Raw genomic sequence first — 21,445 nt, 5'->3', positions numbered from 1 at the left:
CCAGCAATGTGGAGTTCCTCCTGCGTTTCCAGCAGACGCTTGTTGGTGCCCTCCTCACCCAGGAAGATGAAGGTGTCTTAATTACATCTTTGGTTAAAAAGCTACAGAAGACACCCTGGGCTTTCTCTACATTGTGGGAGGCTGTGTAGTCTATTGTCTCGGTGACCTTTTTAGCTAGCGGACAATTGGTTTGACTAGATTACAAATTAAGACACAGCACCAGGCACTTAGAAAGCAAGTCTGTTAGAGAGCAGTTCTGCTGCTGCTGGCCTGTGAAAGCCACCAGACCATACATTTTAAGAAGAAACGGCCACAAAGTCAGGCATCGCGTGCGCATTGTTCCATATCTATAAAATATAAAGTTACATTCGCTTTAATGATGCCTGCAATGCCATTGTGAGTCTTTGCCAGTGGCAGAAAGCGGGCAAAAACACACAAAAGTACTACAGAGCTAAGGATTCATGGCTGATTATAATTCTTTTAACAAAGTTAATAATTTACACTGTTTATGCTAATAGGAGAAAAGAGGACTGTTGAATTACCAAACAGCGAAAACCACTAAAAATACAAACCAAATGAAAACAACCTGGGGCACTGAAAAAGCACACACAGCACTCTTGGGGTCTTCTTTTATTAATCGCAGCTAAAAGTGCTAACATTGACATGTTGAACAGATTAGCCTCTTTAATAACTGGGCGGGTCAACATGGCTACCACTGCTGATCCACGAGGCTATCCTGTTGGGACGTAGATAGCCTGTGCGTTTCATATTCTGACCCTTGCCTCTGTGGGATTAGCCGCTGTGCTAAATATACACTAAATTAGGAATAATAATAACTCCTTTTAATGCATGTGTAGTTTTTACGTTTTTCCTCACATTAAAAAAAAAGGCAGGTTGAGGTATTATCATAATATCCGAGTGTCTGATAAGAGTTTTGTAGCTACGCTTTGTTTGAAAGTGGAATCTGTAGCAGTTAGACTTCTGGCTTTGCCTCATACAGCAGCAGCTTGTGTCATACAGGTTCAGGCTGCCGCTGTACAGCGTTAATGGTTTTAAATATCTCAATGCTAGTTAGAGCTGACAAGGCCTCTCGGTGTGCCATGTGTAAACAGGGCTTGGATTTAAAATAAATTAAGCTATGAGAAAGGCTCACGTTGATCCATTTCTTATCTCCCCCGCTACCTTGCCAGCCCTAAGCCATTGCGAGATGTGTGGACAAGTTAAGGGAGCAGCAGTACTCATTCATGCAGTTTCTTGCGTGGTACTATTACATATTTCTAACAAGCAATGCATACATGCAGCCACACACTTGGAGCTTCCTTGACATTGTTGTTCTCGGTAGAACCAGAAAAGAAAAAAGGAAAAAGTGGTGCATGTTTTATGTAATTAGTATTGGGTGCAAACAAATTGAATATTGAATGGATCTCTGATGGGCCCGTCCTGTCTTTTCTAAACTCTGTCCGCAGCCACAACAGAGTCGCCGCTGTCTCTTTAAAAGGGGGTGACAGTTTCGACTATATGTTGAGCTATTTTCTCTTTCCCAGAGAAAAAAAAAAGGGAATAACGCTGATGAGTTTTAACAGCTTCAGCCAGGCGATGGGCAAATATAATAAGTGTTTTCGTAGACGTCACCAGTGATTATCTCATCTGCGCGTTTTGGGTGAATGTAGTGGATTTAGAGGCTCGTCTCCCATTGTGCTGACATCACCCTTTAACAAACCAAATTAAATCATGGCTAAAATCATTTGAAACTCTCCCAGAGTCTGTCTCTGTCTGGGAAACTTGTAAAGGGAGCACTGTGTGCATATGTATGTGTGGGTTTGAGTGTGTTTAGTCTCGGGGGATAAAGGGGGGGTGTACTGTGGAAATGGGGGCAAATTTACCCACACGCTGAATAATGGGATAAGAGGAGCTAATATTTAACAAATTCTTCAGAGAATTCAAAGGATGGCCTTTGTGGCGCGTTAACGTGCGCTCAGTGTTTCTTTTCAAGCATGGAATCATGTACTTTATTTTCTGTATTTGATGTATTATTTTATTTAAACTCTAATGGATGTTTAAAAAAAAGCTTCAGACACTTCTCAGTTAGGAAAATTGGAGAAGCCATGCAATACGCAGCCTGAAGTCACTCATGGTATGGCTGTAATTGCATGGAAAATCTGTTTTGATACAGATACCACTACACACACTGTACACACAACAGGAAAGAAAAGACAAAATGAGACCTGTATATTTTATAAACAAATTTTGGTGGCGTGCCATCACAACAGGTGACATGCATGCCTGTCTCTTACTGTAACAGCCATCATTAGATGGCCTCTTTAAAACCCATTAGATTGCATGGCAGTGCAAGTTGCATGCAGTCTGTTTGCAAAGAAACCACAGTATTTTTGCTGTTTAAAAAAATGGAAATATAAAAATATATTGTGATGTCATTAGCCATAAGATCGCACAGGAACACTCAGAGATTCGTCAGCTGTCCCGTCTCATCACTTGCATGCCATAGTTGGCCAAGTGTGACCTTGTTAAATGAAACAAAGGTAAGAGAGAGAGAGAAAGTGAGTAACAGGAGTCAGTGAAGAAGTGGTGGCAAAGCAGGGAGGTGCACGGAGGTGGTGGTGGTCGTGTGTGTGTGCGTGTGTGTGTTGAGTCGGGGTGGAAGAAAGGCCTCAACTCAGCCAACCTAGCCTGATGTGACAGGATTAGCTAAGCCCCGGTGAACATGGATGGTACTTTGAGCCTCTGTGTGTGTGTGTCGGTGTTTGTGTGCGGCAGGCAGGAAGTGTGCACAGCAGACTGGAAGCCCAGAACTGCTGCTTGCCACCAGCCGAGCCAAGACAAGACATGGGAGATCAACAGCGCGTCGGCCCATCACTGCCAGCGAGCCTTAGCCCCCATCACCCTCCCCTCCCACCAATGGTAGAGAGCCAGACCATAGAAGATGCAGCCAAAGGAGTCACAGATACATTGGGGGGAAGGGGGGGGGGAGAGAGAGACACAGTGGGGGACTAGTAGGCGGGCAGCTGGGGCTAAAGTGAATGTGGGTTGGAAAATGATCCTATTAAATTGAATTAAAGAGGCAGTCTTCATTTACCCCAAGAATGATGGATTTGGATAATTAACAGTGTTAATGGGTAATGGTAAAAGAGGGCAAGGGAAAACTGGTGGTTGCAGACACAGAGCAAAGAGGCCAGGTCAGACCTGCATTGTAGTCCGTCTGCGAGGCCATTATGGATGACACCCCTTCTTCTTCTCTTCTTTTGACTTGTTCCAGCCAATGGTTACTAGTTGGGAATTATTTTAAGTTGTGAACAGTGTCTCTTCATCACCTCTTTCATTTCAAAGTGTCCCCCCCCCTGCACGTCTTTACCTTTGTAAAAGAAAACCATTTGTGAGATAAGATAATATGAGTGCAGCAGATCAAACACTGTTGTATTGTGTGGTTTTTCGCAGGGCAGGCTCAGTAGCATGCACGCGAACAGAGGGGGGAAAAAGCGATAGGAAAGTGTCGCTGATGAGCATCTAGGTTCAGTGTCGATATATTTTGTGGTAGTGTACTGCTGCAGTGAGTGCATTACACCAGTTTAATGTCCTCATCTCAGGACCTAATTATGGCAGTAGTAGCGTGTGCACGTGTGTGTATGTGTGTGCACGCACATGGTGGTGTGCTTGTGTGTCTGGGTTTTCACTTTGGTCAATGCACAAACCCTATCTGCATGTCCTTAATTCTTGATGATGTGCAGGCCTTAGGCAGTGTGTGTGTGATGGAGAGGATGCCTGTGTGCCAAGTTGAAGCAAGGCAGGGCACGGGCCCTCATCCTGGCGAACAATCCAGTTGCTTTGCTCACGGCAGCCGACTGTGTCACTAGTGTCCAGAGTCTGGTCAGTCTAGTGATACCCTGCCACAAAGGACGCAGATTTATTGGGGACCACTTAGCCTCATTTACATGGACGCTGCCTTAATAATTCAGCTTATCCCTTATGTGAAGCGTCTATTTTCCTCTGCTTTCCCGCGCTCGTGCGAGGTCAAACAGTTTTCTTTTGACACGGAGTTTCGCCAGTTATAGAAGAACCTTGGGTGACGTGTACGACAGCTTACCTGAACCCTGATTAGGCAGGGAATGTCTTAAGTAGGGGGCTCAAATAATTTAATGCTACTTTTCTCCTTTCAAAAAAATTAACACCACAGTCGCATGCGTGTGTGTAACTGAGAGAGTGATAGAGTGTGTGGAAAAAAACAATCTCATCAAGCAGGAGGCCGTTTGCTTAGCAAGAGCTGACAGTCTTTGTGTATGTAAATGAAGAATTTAGACTAATGGAGTTGAACCATTTCTAATTTTGTGATGGCAAGAGGATTTTGATTGAAAGTAATTAAGCAAGCTAGCTGTAAAATTAATTAAAGCAAAAGGAGGGGGGGACTTTTATTGGATTGGATAGCGATATAGCTGCTGTCAGGCAGGGGGACAAATGGGGGTGACCTGGATTCTCTGCCCTCCCTCCTCCCACTCGGGACTTTTATGTCACTTTAATCTCCTTAGAGCGGCTGGTGTGCATTTGTTTGAAATAATCAAGGAAATATGGTCAGAAATTGTCAGCTTTCAGATCTAATTTACCTGACAGCCTCGCGAGTGCGTGTGCACGCGCAGGCATGCATGTGACAGTGGCAGGTCCCTCTTTTTTTCCTTGGCCTCTCCTCAGCTTTGTGGAAAATGCTTTTGACAGTCTTGAAGCATCTTGGTTGTCGGAGGGCGGGCGGGGGGAGATGAGAAACTTGGGTGGTTTTAAGATGGACATTTCAATGAGGCATGTTTGGCCCAGCTTAGCACCTCTGACACTGTTGTGTGCGTGCACACACACCAACATGCTTAATTGCCTCTGTAACATATTCCGACTCCATTTGGCCACTGCACCAGCGCTTCTCAGCCTGTGTTGTGTGCAGGTAGCCTAAACAAGCAGAAGCAGATTGCAGCCATGACAAAGCCTGTTACAGCTACTTAACCGCTGACAAATAAGATTGACCAATCCCACACAAATAGAAATGAAACTTATTGATTGGTTAGTTTCGAAAAGTAATAATATCTAAATCATGTTTTGAGTCGCTCCTGATTTCAGAATATTTTTCCTTTGGTGTTTCAGACTGTGGTCTTTTTTTAATATTAGGCCTATAATTGAATAGCTGTGATATTAAAAATATCAACCAACTGTGCAGTTTGTGTTGGGCTAATAACCAGTCATAAAATAGCCCCGCTAATGTTCTGCGACATTTCTATGGATTTGACCTGCATGGGGTCCGTATTACAGGTCTGCAGAGCTTCCAGTAATTCCACAGTGGATGAGATGCCACTTCCTCTTTAAGGTGCTGGTGTTTGTGGCATAGGTTCTCACTGTGGCCCTCAGTACCCCCTGAAGAGATGGTTAATTAAGGTCTGGGCCCAGTAAACACTGCTGGGACTGTCACCCACCACACCACAGGCTTCCCCTGCTTCCAGCCCTCCTGTGGGAAAGCAGTGCCAGGACAGAGCGCCACCATAGAGGCCCCTAACGGGATTAGGAGCCCTCTGAAAATAGGACCTCAGTACCAAAAGCCTCTCATCCACCTTCATCTGCCCAACGGACACCCCCCCCCCCCCCCCCCCCAGTTCATCCCAGCCCCGTTTGCTCCTCCTCCCCCCCATAAGAAGGCTCCACCCTAGCTCTGTTTTATCAATTAATGTAATAAAAGGTAGAACAAAGAGCTGTCTTTCTCCCACTCTGTAATTAGAGGGGGTGATCTCTTGAGGACTGGCATTCCTTGGGCCTGAAAAACACGATTCACTCTCTCTCACACACACACACACACCCCTCCACTCTACCGCCACCACTCAAGTGGAACATGGCTCTTCGATGTATAAGAGTGATAATGTAAATGTAGTGTAGTCTGCCAGGCAAACCCGGCACAACCTATTTTGCAGTAGCTTTATCTAAGTGTGAACAAATGAATGCAACATTTGGAGGAGTGATACATTATTAACTCTAATTGATTCCTCTATAACACTATACATTCACTGTCACCTTCGCTTTGGCTCACATGAGTACGTGCGCTCCGAATCACTCCTGTCGCTGTCCCTATTCTAACATGTTACGTGTCACCACACACTGTTAACAAATGTGATAAAAACCACCTGAAATGAGAATATCAGGTATGGCGTCTGCCTATGTGTGTTTTTGTCTGTTAAGGTGAGATGCAGCAGACTGCGCTGTGTGTGTGCGTCTTGCGCTCTCCTGTGCTTAACTGTGTCTAGGCGGGTGTGAAAGTAAAAGAGAGAGACTTTCACAGTCACTGGAGCTTTCGATTGGAATTAGTTTTACAATATATGCAAATATCCCCCCTTGAAAAAAGGGGTCTTTAAATGACAGGTTGATATGTGATTAAACGACAATTAGAGTGCTGAAAATAAGTGTCGGCAGTAGGTCAAGCACTGGGCGGCTCAGCTAAAAGGTAGCAGACTATTGAGCAGAAAACATTCCCAGGCGGAGGCCGGGAACAAGACCCAAAACAAATTAGAGAGGTGAAGGGGGAAACGAGGGTGGCAGTGTGTTCCAATAAACCCACAACAAAAAAACAAGTTGTGTTTTTGTGCCTGAGTGACAAAAGAGAGACCGTTCACCATTAGATCTGTTTTTAGTGAGCCGTGATGGACGTGGATTCATCCCTGTACTTCAGGTGTGTACGGTGAAGAACCTGCTCTGAGTCCTAACACTGATTCAAAGGGTAAAACTTGAGCGGTGAGATGGAAACCTTTAGTCTGAGGGCTGCACCCCCACATCTCTGCACTGCCCTTTAAGTTAAAGTACATAGACATGAGGGATTCTCTGTCTTTCTTTCACAAACACACACAGGCACACAAACATAGACGGAGACATAAAAGGGCTCACGCTTATTCTGGCACCGATGGCAGATGGCCCTGTCCCTATAATCCCCTTTGATGCTGCAGTGGGCAGCAGCTCCTGAACATCTATGAAGCCAAAGCCCCAACAAAACTTGAGCTTCTTTTCCTTTAACTAACCCCAATTGCCAAGGAGCTGTTAGCTGTCAGACCTGGTTAAGAGTGCCTTTACCGGGCAGAGACTGAAGGGCAGAGTTTTCGCTCACTCTGTCCCCACTCCTTTTTCTGCTTCCTGTTTGTTTTCTGCCACAGAAGGTTCATTCCACCTCCACAGCACGGCTGTGAAAGCAGGTTGACTTTGTTACTCTAAGTCACAGACTAGATGACACTTACAGCTTTCTTTCTCATTCGCAAGCTGTATATTAGGGCCACAGATGGTAGGAGGTGGGCTAAGAGGCTTAGATTTTATCAAAGGCTCACCTTACATATTGCCAGTTGCTTAAAAAGGGATATTTTAAGTGCTTGTGTTCAGGTTAAATATAATTACATATAGAAATACAAAAAATGTATCATTTATTTTCTAGTAATTACATTTTAAAAGCCATTTTTACAGATAAAATAAATCTATTGGTTTAGCGTTCGCTGCAAATTTTGACTCTTTAATGCTTTTTACAATTTTTACAGAGAAGTAATTTTGAATTTTGTCAGTACTGTCATACTTATTATGAAGGCAGAGAGTTAAGTTAAACACCCCTGATTAAATTGAGGATCGCTCCCCCCAATGTAGGAGTAAAACAGCACTACAAAGCACTTTCCTTATTAATTTTGCACTCTAAGTAGACCTTATTGTGGTCTTGTGTCTTAACTTTCACTTAAATCATTTTCTTCACCTAATGTAGGAAACTCCATGCTCTACCCTCTAATTGGAGGACAGTAGTTTTAATGTATCCTGAGACGCAGAGGCAGCTGTGCCGATCTTGTCTGTTATTTTTTTATTTGGAAACGACCAGATTCTAACCTAAATGGGGAAACACAAATTAGCTGTACGATTACAGAGGGGGAAAAAACCCTGTAGTGTTCGATTATGTATTATCATTTGAGAGCTCTGACGGATAATCATCGCTGAGATTTGCTCACGTTTCCAGCAGGTCTGCTGAGATGTACGCTAGCTAATGGGATTGGGCTTTTTTTTTTCCCCTAACCCTCTCCTGTGGCGATATGGAGCTGGCAGCTGAACTTGAACGGATGCGCATGGTGCTGAGTCGTGCACAGGACTATTTCAAGACTGAAATGCGATTGTTTTAATACTTTAATCCACCTGTCCTTGGCATTCAGGATGTTGCAGAAGTCGCCTAATTATTTCAGTGCCCTCTATCCTTCCTATTAGAAATACAGCAGAGACAGCAGCACTCTAATATTGATAAATAAGCCTATCGGTAAATGAATTTCTTCTTATAATGCTTCCGAATTTTTAAAAAAGGTTTATAGCAGGAAAAAAGTTGATAAAATAGAAAAATATACAAGTTCTCTGAGAAAAAAGGGCATAGCATAATTGAAATTTTAAAAATGCATGTATGCAAAGAGGATTTGAAATACCCCAAATCACTTTAAAGAGCAAGCCATTTAACAGCCAGAATTCTCTGAATTGTTCCAGGTTCCAACAGCGATAGTATGCAAACACAAATATTTTCTTTTAATTAAAAAGGCCTCATCTCTCTGGATCCTCCCCCAAGCCCACTACCAGCTCTCAACATCCGCCTCAACCCCCCACGCCCCCCAAAGTGCTCATACACACACAGACACACACACGCGTGCAGCAGCACAAATGCTTGTGACGCTTCATTCAAATCCAGAATCACTCATAGCCTCATACATTCAGCCAAATCAACTGAGAGCTGGTGACCCTAGCAGTGATGGCTGCCCAGGTCAATAGTAGCCCACCAAACGGGCACACCCACACACTCACACACACACACACCTGAAAAGCAGCTGTTGTTTTATTTTTCAACCATCGGAACCTGAGGTGGCACTAAAAGGTACGGAGCAAGGAGAGGTCTGGGGTGGTGATATTGGTGTGTTTGGGCCAAAGGGGGGGGGGGGTGATAGTAATGCATGTTGATGGTTTCTGAGATACTTCATTTCAGAAACAAGGGCCTCATTAACTGTAGTCTTCATCAGGCCAGCAAGCAGCGGGCACATTAGGGGTCCACAGGAAGTTAGAGTACAGCAGGAGAGTGCATTAGGGAGGCCTGGAGAGACACACACTCTCTCTTCCCCTCAGTTTCACTTCCACCTCCAGTGCTTTTCTATATCTTAATGTACCTTTCAGAGGAATTTGGATAGAGGTCAGTAATTATGCTTTTTAAATTATTCAGTCGAGGTCCTCTGTAATTGTGCTTTTTAGAGCTCGGACATTGACAACATGGTTTACTGCACCACTTTTGGGGCACGGTCTGACCGGATGAATGAGTATGGAGTAAGAGAAGGAGTGTCTGAGTGTGTTTCACTGCTCTCACCGACAGCTCGTAGCTGATGTAGGAGTGATCTTTTGAAATGTCAATAAGTGCCAACACCGAATGAACAAAATTAATCCCTTTGCTAACGGACTTTGTCCGCACGTCAAGTTCAGATCCCTTTTCAAAAATTTGGTTAGGCCTCAGCTGTGTGCGGTGGGTATGTTGTGCCGCATGCAGTCAGAGACCCAGCAGACGACCAGCCGCTGTGTGGGAATGTTTAGTTACGAACACAAGCGTGTTATTTTTGTTACATCGACGAGAGAAAAGCCTAAACTGCAAGGGTAGCAGAAAAAAAAATCACCAAACTTTCTCTACAAAGCCAGCTCCGACAACGTTTGACTGCACATGATAACATCGTCCATCCACACAAGTCCTCTTTCAGCCACAGATTATTAACACATCACTGAAAGCGGCACAGAGCGTTTCATTGTTGTTACAGGGTCTAATATTTATATTTATCTAGTTGGGTGAGGCACTGACAAACATGTCACACACCTGCAGTTTTGTAGTACGTGCTACTGCAGTTTGGTGTAAGAGAAAGAGCCTGTACAGTAGAGTTTTGTTGGGGCGAGAGGAAGACTGTAATTACTGTCTGGCGATTCATCTAGTCACTGCATAAAATAGTGTTTATCCAGTCGCCCGTGTTTCTGTCGTGGCTGAGGGAGGGGAGGGTCATGTTTTGCAGAACTGAGACAGCTAGGGCAATCAGGAGAAGAATCGTGACTCCAAAACATTCAGCCTTTTCTTTCTTTTCTCTCCCTTTGTCTCCCTCACTTTCCCTCTCTCCCTCCCTCTTTGCAGTTGAGAACTGGTGCCTTAGAAAATGAGATCTGCCCCCCCCCCCCCCCCCAAACTACCCCCCCACGACACACCCACACACAAATAAACATAAAAAGCTAATTTGTTAGCGCCCTCATTTCAGAGGCCTGAGCAGGAGAATATTGTTGGGAGGAAAAGTAATGCTTTGTCAAATGTTGACATGTGTTGCAAACATGAGGCCTTCAGCAGCAGTATTTCGTGGAGAAGCTCGAGCACATTGTCGGCACATGAAGAGGATGCTTTGAAACAAGATTAGCCTCCAAATGCCCTCCCCATCCATACTCCTGTGCCAAATGTGTATGTGTGTGTGTGTGCCAGCACTAAGATGCTAAATGATCAGATCCACTGAATATTTGTGGGCCTGTTTTCTCACATAATGAGTGTGCATAACATGCTCTGTATGCCACTGTACAGCTGAAGTTGTGTGTACTCATTTGTCCTGCTGCAAAGCCCCATTGTCTGGTGCGTGGTCTACGCTTGGTTTCGTGGGGCCAGACTGTGGCTACTTCCCCTTGGCTTCGGGTCACGGTGACACTGGTCAGGTGGAGTTTTCAAAAAAAAAAAATCCATCACCTCCACCCCCATGCAACCCCACCCCCATAAAAATGAATAAAAATTGGAAAACAACATGCAAGGTCTGCCTAATACAGGAACACTTGCAATATGCTGATGTTTTCTTTTGCACACTGTGTTTGCTAAATTGCCTTTGACTGCGTGCATCAGTAATGAAACTTTATGTCCTTGCGGAGAGGGCAGCAAGTCCGTTCCAGTTAGGACCGGGACCATCTCTCCTGTCTGGCTTTTGTAAGATTTTTTTTCCCCTCTAATACACGTCCTTATGAATAAATGAAGCCCATGAAGTCATTTTTTCCATATTTGTGTAAATTGCTTTAAAAGCATTTTATCATGTCATAAAAAAGTGCAATTGATCTGCTGGGCTTAGCCCATTGGACAGCTGTGTGTTTTGTTAATGGCCACTTTGCTCCAAGCAGCTTATTAAAAAATTTATATAGAAATGCTAAAATTGCATAAATTATTTAGATACAGTAAGCATTTTTTTTGTTTTGGTTGGGCAGGGAGGGGCTGTTATCAGTATGGAAATTTACCATAGTATATTATCTGCTGAAATATAGTAATATATCTGCCCAGACACATATGTGTCCTCCTCACTGCACCCCCTCACATGCAGAGGCGCAGGGAAAAAAAGTATATATTTTTTGATGACTTCGTTTCAGCAACCACGGAATGTCACCCATATCCTGGTTGATTGTACTTTCGAGTTTTATGATGTTTTTCCATTGATTTGTTTCCCCGGCGCAGCTGCCGACCTCTATTGAGGGACGAACGTAATCAGCGCTGACGCAAATTAGATGGTTATTCGTTTCGAAAATTGACAGAAAAACAATAAAAAAGATGAAATGCTCCCAAATCAATAGATATAATGAAATTCAAATAATCCGAGAGATGAGGTCTCCATGGCAACTGATAATGTGGAAAAGAAAACAATTTAATAAAGGACAGACACGCTTTGAAAACAGATTGGGGAGGGAGGTGGCTGTAAAGAGGAGAGGAGAGCAGAGCAGAGGAGGTGGGGAGATGGAGGGATAGAGAGAGGGTGGGAGGGTGGTGGTGGTGGAGTGTTTGTGGCTGTAGTGGTTGCTCTATAGCTTGTTTCCCCCGGCGTGTGAAGGATCTGTGTCTGTCCCAAGGACGCCGGAATAATTAGAAAAGCTTTCAGGCCAGAAAGTGCAGATTCAGGTTTTAATACACAAAATTATTTCAGGGGCAGTGAATCGGAAAACCATTTGTTGGTGACCTTCCTGAGAGGCCTCCCCCCCTCCCCGGTACAGGGCAAGATGGAGGCTATGTGGCAGCGCTGCCTGAGTTATGGCATATTTGTGTTTTTATAGAGGCAGGGGGAATGGAGTTGGGGAAGTTGGGAGGGGGACGTGGGGGTAAATGTGTGTGTGTGTGTGTGTGTTTGTGGCGGTGGGGAGGGGGTCATAGGGAGACCTTCATGTCTGTGTATGCGTATGTATGTGTGTGTGTGTGTGTGTGTGTGTGCGTGTGTGTGTGTGTGTGTGGATCTGGCAGGAGTTTGGGCAGAGGGAGAGAGAGAGCAAAGAGGAGAAGGGAGAAAGTGAAGCAGCGAGAGAAAGGGGGAAGTTGCAGATCCGGCTGTATTTACAGATCAGTTGTCAAAAGGAGCCATTTAAGGGGAATGCGCCCGTTCCTGTGCTGTGACAGGCGAAGTGGCTGTTTAAAAAGCAAAAGAAACTATGAACCAGAGAGGGAGATAGTCAAACACAGGCTTTTTTTCTGTTGAAGACAGACAGAGCAAGGGGTGGCGAGGGAACGAGTGGGTGTTAAGTGACTTCATTTGTAGTCTATTTAAGGTATGTTTTACTTGTCCTTGTGCTGCTCCTCCAACATTTAATACAGGGGCTGCGTTCTAGTTAGCACAACAAGGGAATAATGATTGAGCGCATCGTTCTTATTTCCTGTAAATACAAATGACTTTCCTTCATCTGCCTAAAAAACTGTATTTGATTTCAGTCTTGCTGTCAAGGGAGATTTGCAACTGATGCAAACAGTGATAAGAGTAAACCAAAAGCACAGCTCTGTTTCCCTCATTAGCTTATCACGACTTTAAGTATGTACACTTTCTGGTGGCTTTATTCAACATCCGTGTCCTGCTCTTTTAACATCCTATTTTCTTTATTGCCCTTTGTCAACGTTTTGAAGGAAGTCTGATTGGGCGTTGGAGGCTTGTCTGTCAAGTCGTGACTATTTTTGTGTCATTAGAAGGCTTTGTTTGACTCAAATAAAGGTGATCCACCCTCTGTTCAAATTATACCTGCGGCAGGTCCGGGATATCGCGTCTTGGGTGCAGGTACCCTTATCCTGTTCCAGGTGGCAATAAATGGAAAAACCTACTCACCTCAACCTGATAATTGCTGTTCTGATATTTTAACTGCTAAAGATCCCGATCAAGATCAGGGCTGTTGTACAATATTAACTATCATAAAAGTTGGGCAATATTTGATAAAATTCTGGGATCAAGTTCCATCCATTGTTAATCTTCTTTCACTTTGTGTCAATTATGACTTAATAAGCGAACAACATTTGCATCGACTCTTCTGTCTACTTTAAGACAGCAATTTTATATTTGTTTTAGGTTAATATTCACTTTTAATTGAGTTGTTAACATGTTTTCGTGCACAAAAGATAATTAAAAGCTTATTTGAACTCTTAGTTATAGTTAGATCTTCGCATTTTCACCCAGGGGGATTCTGCTCTTATTCAAAGGCAAACGGAGATCTGACATTCTTCAACAGGACAGCTAATATTCTCCAGTATTGATATTGCGATGTGAAATGTGCCCCACAAGTCGGAGAGAAACTAGAAATTCCCCACTGTACACTAGCTAAGAGACTTCAAATCTAACATGCCAGTGTCAATGAAGACTGTTTTCTTTTTTTTAAGTAATAAAAAAAAAAAGTTGGAATAGAAACCTGAAATATGAGAGCCGATAGCCATCTGCTATGTGTTGAATGTGTGTGTTTATGTGTGCATGTGCGCTGCGACACACACATAGGGCACAGAGCGCATGTTATCACTGTCAACAGCAGCCGTAGCAAACAGCAGCAGTTGTTCTGTGTGTGTCTGTGTAGCGTACCAGTGAAAGTGTGTGTGCTTGTGCGTGCCCACAATCTCTCGCTCTCTCGCTCCCTCACTGGCTGCTGGCTCCGAGGAACCCACTGTAAGTCAATCTGTGCGCTCATATGCCCATGAGTGTGTTTGCGTGTCTGTGTGTGTGAGGGAGTGCGCTTCTACTGTACTACACTTCAGGAGCCAGGGCCGAGCCTAGCTCAACAGGGCTGGAAAGGGCCAAGGGCCAGCTCCCGGTGCACGCCACCCACTTCATACCTGTCTATCTCTCACACACGCACTCGCACACACAGACGCACAAACACATGCACGCAGCTAGTGCAGCAGAGGGCTCTCATTGTAGCAGTGACAGGAGGGCGCCCGTTAAGTGGCTCTCTCTTCCTGGGGCCTGTGTGTGTGTATGTGTGTGTTTTCTTCCCCCATGTGGCTACGGGGTGGAGAAGGGCGCTGAAGGACCCCTACTGGTAAAGTGGGTAAACTCGCACAGCCTCGACATCTGTGAGGAGAGAGGGGGAGGGTAAGGAGGGAGGAGAGATAGACAGCAAGAGAGGAGGACAGAGTGGGAAAGAGGAAAGGAGTGTGAAGGAGAGAGGGAGGGAGAGAGACAGAGGGGGAGAGAGAGAGAGAGAGCAGAGCCTTGGCAGAGAGCAGTTGTGGAGAAAATGCCTTGCTTTGTGGAGAGAATTCTTCCAGGGCAGGAGGGAGAGGTGAGACAGAGCGCAGAGGGCGGTTTGCTGCCAGGTAAGACTCACACATACCTTTCTCTCTCTCTCTCTCTCTCTCTTCCTCCCTCCCTTCCCCTCTCTCTCTCTCTCTCTCTCTCTCTCTCTCTCTCTCTGTCTCTTCCACTCCCCCCTCCCCACACACACACACACACACACACACGCTCACACACTCACACACAGGAGTTGAGTGCTACCTCGAGATGAACGGGTTTGCTACTATTTGCAGTTGGCATGAGTCAGGCACGCATGTGTAGTGATGTAGTGGGTGGTGTCAAAGTGTGTGCACGTCTGTGTGAGAGAGTGAGGAAATAGCAGGTGTACTGTTCATTTTCTTGGAAAAAAAAAAAAAGATTTTCGTTTCCATGTATATTTGTGCGCATTTGCACCTATAGTGCACTAAATGTCAGTCGTGTATGTAAATTTGTCTTAACGGCATTTTTGCTCGGTCAAAAGTTTTGTCTCTGACTTTTCGTGCCAGGCCTTGGAGCACTATGAGCGTCAATGGTGGAAAGTTTGTTTAAATTAAAATAATAATTGAATTAAATAATGAACACTTTTAAGGGCTGTACATTATATTGTTTTTAATGCCTAAATTTGTGTGGTCTTTACTTGCTTTAGAGGGAAATATCGTTGGACTTTATACATTGATATTTATGTATAAATAAACCTAACTAAAATTAGAAATTGTTTGAAAAGCACATAAATCCCTCTCCTCTGAAGTCAAGTGCGCCTCTTTCAGATCTGTTGTGAGGTAATTTGCGGTGTTGGTCGAGATTGATTTGGCTGTTTAGATACAGATGTTGTGATGGAGCGGTTTGTCATCGGAGGGATTTTCCACTCTGCTGATGTAAACAGTGTCTGTTGAAGAAAGGCTAAAGAGTCCTTTTTTTCCCTTGTGGAGACACGGTTCTGAGAGCAATAATCCTCCTTGTGTACAATTAGATTTTCTTCTTTTGGTTAAATAAATACTGTGTCTGTGAACATAAACACAGATTTACATGTGGCCCTGTGGGCGTCTGTCTCCCAAGCAGCACACCGCTTGAGCCCGGGCCTGATATTTCTTGTCGAGGCAGAAGTTGGCCGACTCCAACTTCACACTTGCTGTTTATTTGTTTTTATAACAAATGGAAGCAGCAGAGTGAAAGGTGAGGTCAGAATTGAATTTGGCTTGCTTTACCGTAGCGATCTGGCAACCGCTCTGCTCCCATGTACCATAGAGCTTGCTTTGGTTGTAGTGTTTGTTATTCAACTGATGTGTGCGTGTGTTTGTGTGTGTGTGTGGGAGCACACATATATGTCTTTGAGTAGTGGGTGGTGGTAGCAGCATTCACGAGAGAGACATTTTACTAAGCAGACATTTCCCCCTCTGTTTTCACTCTGACCTGGTAGGAGATTGATGACTGAATTGTGGAGTACATGTTAACAGTAACTGGTGATTTATGAAGATACTTAGGGTAAGTGAGGCCGCACAGGCTGGAGAGGAAGAAAAAGATATAGCCTTTTAAGTTAATGCAAAAATATTGCCTTTTTAAGTAATAATTGTTATTACTACTGCAGGGGTTTGGAGCGAGGTCTGAGTTAGACTTGGATGTGCACAAAGTGCAGTGTTAAGCTTTTCCTTTTCCGTTGGCCAGGCCCCTTCCTTTGTTTCAGGCTTTTCAAGTCTGACTCCTCAGAACAAGACAAGTTTGTCTGTGAGAAAAAAAAAATACGGCTTAGCTAGTTTGGTAGAATAGATTGAGATATATCAAATAATTAAATTGGAAAAAAAAAAAAGTCCTACTTTTTTCCCTGGATAAACCAGAATGGAAAACTTTTCTTGGATGAACCCTTGCACTGCAACAAGTGCACTGTGTGTTTTGGCAGCTTCTCTTAGCCAAAGATCCCTCACAAAATCCGCATGCAATTTTAGAAGAATCAGATTCTTTCCCTTTCCTTGGCTCCTGAACTTGCTTGATATTATGCACACACACACAGAATCCTCTTCTCTATTCAAATATGAGGTTCTGTCCACTTGGATGTGATCTATGGCATTTTTAAGGAATAAAGCAATTTTAGTGAATGTAGACTAGTGCTTCCCCTGAAAGAGGGATGGCTTTCATTTTTTTTCAAGGCACCTCTTAGACTGAGTGAAATGTTTCCCCCGTTCGCTCAGGGACGACTTTATTTCTTACCAGGGATTTAACACTCACTCAGTCCCCTCATAAATACAGCGTCCCTCAGCCCTTCGCTAGCCATAACTCACACACTAACTCTCTAGCTAACTAAACTCATATAGCAGAGCCAACACTTGTTTGTCTTTTACCTCAGCCTTTCTCCCTCTTACTCTTCCTCTCTGTCTCTTTTCCTCCTCTGTGCTGATTTATACGTGACACAATCGTCTTTGACTACCATCTCACCAGGCTCCTGCACTGATCTCCTTGGCCCACTGGTGGAGTGGGGTTTTAGAAGAAAAGTGCATTTGAATATGAGCTACCCTAATCTCCTCCAGGCTATTTAGAGTCAGCCTAATGCTCCAAGAATGAGTGGGAACAACACAGGGGAAAACGCGGACATCCCTCTCAGCGTGTCACAACACAGCTCAGGTCTCCGAAGAACAAAACAAGTATTTTGATTGGCTGATGAAAATCTCTCTATGCAAAGCAAAGAGCATAAAATTCCAGATAAATTATCTCGGGGCACCTGTTGAAGCTTCACTCTTAAAAAATGTCTTTCTGCCTTTAAGGCACCTACATGTCGAACTTATCTTATCCTAGTGGTGCAGCTAGAAGAGCCGCCACTAATAAAAAACAAAGTTATCAAAGGCCACACTGCTTGAACATACTCCTCCTATCCTCCAGGTTTTATGTAGGTTTGGGGTAATCTTGGTGATAAACAGATAACCAAGCAGGCAAACAAGCAAACAGCAGCCATCACATACAAAGCTGGCATAGAGCAGCTGATAAACTTTTAAGCCATTTAACTTTGAACAGATGAAAGTGCTCAGGTGGGATATTACAGTATGGTGGAAGCCTTTAGTGATCTGGTGCCGACTGGCATTTTGGGAGGAGACGATCTTTCTGGCGTGGTTCCCGTATTGGTTGTTAACAGCCTGCTGGTACCTTCTGTTCTCTCTGTTCAGTCCCACTGGCTCAACACTGACAAGTCCTCAAGCATCTGAAGACCCTCTGAAGTCAAAATCGCCCATTTTGATGTCTCGTGGCAGCACCCCGCGTTTTGTTGTATTTGCCTCTGAAAACAGAGGCCCCGCTTGGAGGAATTACCCTCAGCAGTCGCTGGTGTCAGGCAGGGGAGGAGGGTATCATTCCTATTTCCCTCCGTCTCCCCGTTCTCCTCGCTGTCCTTCCTCCCTTTTTGATCTCACCATCAAATCTTCCCCAGTTTTTATGAGTGACGTTTACCCGAGAGCAGCTTGGGAAATGGCTGGCTGAAGAAGACGTTTGAGAAAATGTGCCTGAGCAAGCTATCACCTTTGATAAAGCCATAGTTCCAGTGGGAGAGGAAGAAGAAAGCTATAGCGCGAGAGCATTGTTGGTAATGAAAAATGCCATGAAAGAGGGAACATCTCTCTGATCCCAGCCTGTTACACCAACAATGTATAGTACAACAGATACTGCAGTGGTACATCAAGCAATTTCTCCGTTGCTGTACCACAATGAGCGTTTGCCCCAGCTGACTGATCTGAATCTGGGGTAGCACACTGCGCCTTTATTGCACATCAGCTGGGCATAATCTCATAATACGGCGCTCACACATACACGCGGGGAGTCACACTGGTACTGCCATCAACAGTGGCGTACCTTCAGCTGTGTCATCAGTTGGCAAAAAGCTGGCAAGGCACTTGAGTGCGCTGCATAAAGAGAAAGAAATGATGGGGAAGTGGAGGGTAGGTGGAGGCGCAGAGAGAAAGAAATGTTAGCTTTAGTAATTACTACCTCCACAGAGAAGCAGTGGAGAGGACAGTGAGGCAAGCAAGCGCATGAAGGAGGCCCCGTGTGCAGATAATGAAGGGGTATCATTGTAGCTCTGACAGTGTTAATCTTAGAGCGCTCCACAGTGTGTCTGTGTGTGCGCCTATCAGGTTGTGTGTATGCCCTATGCAGCATATGTAGACACTGCTGGGGTGTATGGAGGTCGTGCTACGGCGCTGTTGACTCTCATCCTACCAGCGAGGCCATCCGGCCCACCTGACAGATTATCCAACCACTGACAGTCGCCGCCTCGCGCAGCTTCTGGAAGCCGATCCCGGAACTCCGCAGCTTCTCGTGTATCCATCGCAAAAAGCGCCGGGGTAGCCTCCCAGCACTCGAACGCCTGAACTTTTTCTTTGCAGGGAAAGGATTAAGAAACGAGGAAATGGGGGAAGAGTTGTCCAACTTTCTTTGTGCCCGGCTTTCTCTGTTTTCCTTTCGCCCCCTCCTTCCCATTTGAAGTTGTGATACACTCATTTAAGCCTCATCGCTCACACACACGAGAAAGTGTTATGAATATGTATCAACACAGCATATGGCAGCAGTAGCACTGGGACTAGGTGTGTCCAGAAGGTAGAGTGCTGCCGATGCATTATTCTCCATTCAAATTACCACAGTAAGAATGCAGCAGAGAGCTGGGAGGTTTTCACTCCGTCTTTAGACGGGGCAGGAGACAAACCTGGATCGTGCGAAACAGCGGGAACGGAAAAGCTGTGATGAGCACAGTAGTTGGCCATCTGAGTTTCCTTGATTTGTTAGATTTTTTCGGCAGGTTCAAACCCGGCACACTCGCTGACACGAGTGTGATTAAAAGCGATATTTCTGACACATTAGGATGCGCGCAGGAAGTAACCTCCTCTAAAGCGTTCATTATTAGATGCATGACAGACCTGAATATTTATAAAATAGGTTTTAATAATTAATAGCAGCAATCTGCTCCTGTAATTCATCAGATTTGCACTTCAACAGAGTATCCGTTTTCACTTTAAAATAATAATAAGAGGAATATTAATGTTGCAGAAATGTAAAGCGGGCAGCTGGTTGCAGCGCAAATAGGCAAGCGCTCTGTGTTGGCTTCCTTTAAACTGTCACTTTTCAAATAAAATTACACTTTAAGCCATCAACACTGCATCATTTTAAAGCCTTCGCTTGTTTGTGCTTGACAATTTACTGAGTGGCTTCTCACAAATGTGGCAAGTCATGAAGATAAAGACGCAGGAAACAAAGTGGGTTTGGTGTAGAATGCAAAAGTAGTTGCTGTGGTTTTATCAAAAGCAAATTTATTTGTTTGAGTCAACTTAGCGGCACTTCCTTTTGTATACTGAGACCCAAAATAGACAGCATTCTTTTTTCCTGTAAAGCAGCTTTGCTTCTTTCATTTTTATTTTTTCCCCTTATTGTGAGTGTTGTTTTATCACACCTTCAAATTCAGTCATAGCACACTCCTCCCTCCACCGAACTCCCAGAAACACAAATGTTCCTGTTTTAAGTGAAAACTGCCACATTTATTTCTGCCTCAAGTTCGTGTTGAACTTTTTCAGTAAACCATGCTGTTTTTCCCTGCTGTCACGACTGACACAGTGGAGTATTTATTAAACCCACCGTGGATCAGTGTTTCCTCAGCTCGTTGAAATGTCAGTGTGCATTTTTCTGTTTTTTTGGCCCGTGTGGCATCTCAGTGCAAATGATGTGACCTGCAGCCACGACACATACAGGAGCAGGAGGAGGGCTCAGAGCGCAATGCCCTGCTGTTTACAAACCTGCAAACAGGCATGCAGCACACCAGCACACACTTAATATTGGTTACAACAGTTTTACTTAACATATACAGTATGTTTACAGTGGCTTGTGCACCGAACCACACTTTCCCAACCACACACGGTACAAATAAACGCTTTGAAATGTCTTGTATGATCACAAAACCCTGTAGTCACATCTATGCTGCTTGTCAGAAAAGTAGAGCATAGCAGTTGTGGCAGGAGATTCGCAGTCACATGGGATGGAAAAAAAAACAACAAAAATGCAAATTCCTGCAAGCAGGAAGATTCGTTCTTATCACTTCCTCCCTTAAACCGAGAAACAGTGTATTTTGATCAAAATGCAATTGTGCTTCCTTGAATTATTTGAAATGCAAAACTGTGAAAAGTGATAAAAACTTAAGAGTGTAAAAAGGCCGAATTGTTGTTTTTTAGACCGGCTGCAAAAGCTGCCCACGATGACATTTTAACAGGCACCTGTGATTCATTCTGCTGCGTAGAAAGTCCAATAGACAAAACTCTGTCAGGCAGAGCAAATGTTTTAATGGTAGCCGGGGATCGATGTTGTCAGCGCAGGCATCCTGTCTGGAAATACGTCTTTCTTTTCTTCTTTTCTTTTTTTTTGTTGCTATTTTTTTTCTTGGGTCCTTCTTTCTTTTTCGAGGAGAGGAGAAAAAAAGGGCAAAAAGGGGGTGGAAGAGGGAAGGAGGTGGGACGAGAGTGGGGTTCGGCAGGATCTGAGGCGAGCGGTGTGAACCGGGCCGAATTTAGGAGAATTGATGAAAAACATTGACTCGTGCTCTCATTCGCAAGGCCTCCGTAGCTGAAAAACAAATTTGAAACATAACCTTGGAAATCAATTAAGAAGTCCCTGAGAGCCGGGGGAAAAAAAAAAAGAAAGAGGAGGGAAAGGTCCACCCTTCTCACCCCCCACCTGCTTGTCTTTTCCTTTCCTCCACTTAACAGGAACTTGGGTCTGCCCATCAGAACGCTGCCGTGTGTGAGGAGGCTTTGTCAGCAGGGGCCTTATTTAATTTTTTTTTTTACGGCACAGGGCCTTATATGCTGTCAAAATGTCTTAAGAGTCTTATTAAAGAAATGCCACAGCTCATTTCCTTG

General features: G+C 44.4%; 1 protein-coding gene across 5 annotated transcripts in view; it reads left to right on the top strand.

The window, feature by feature from the left end:
* casz1 (castor zinc finger 1) overlaps positions 1-21,445 on the top strand; it is a 72,412-nt gene that overhangs the window by 12,982 nt on the left and 37,985 nt on the right. For 4 of the 5 annotated variants that reach the window (XM_026153743.1, XM_026153740.1, XM_026153742.1 and 1 more), the window contains exon 1: positions 14,513-14,614. The exons of the other annotated variant lie outside the window; for it this stretch is intronic. In XM_026153743.1, coding sequence (XP_026009528.1) covers positions 14,536-14,614 — 79 coding nt within the window. In that variant the 5' untranslated portion in view covers positions 14,513-14,535. Of the gene's footprint in view, positions 1-14,512; positions 14,615-21,445 lie in introns of those variants that run through there. 5 annotated transcript variants of the gene reach the window in all.

This window comes from Astatotilapia calliptera, chromosome 20 (genome assembly GCF_900246225.1).
Source record: "Astatotilapia calliptera chromosome 20, fAstCal1.2, whole genome shotgun sequence".
In the NCBI taxonomy this organism is placed as follows: Eukaryota; Metazoa; Chordata; class Actinopteri; order Cichliformes; family Cichlidae; genus Astatotilapia; species Astatotilapia calliptera.
This window is presented reverse-complemented; position numbering and strand designations above follow the sequence as displayed.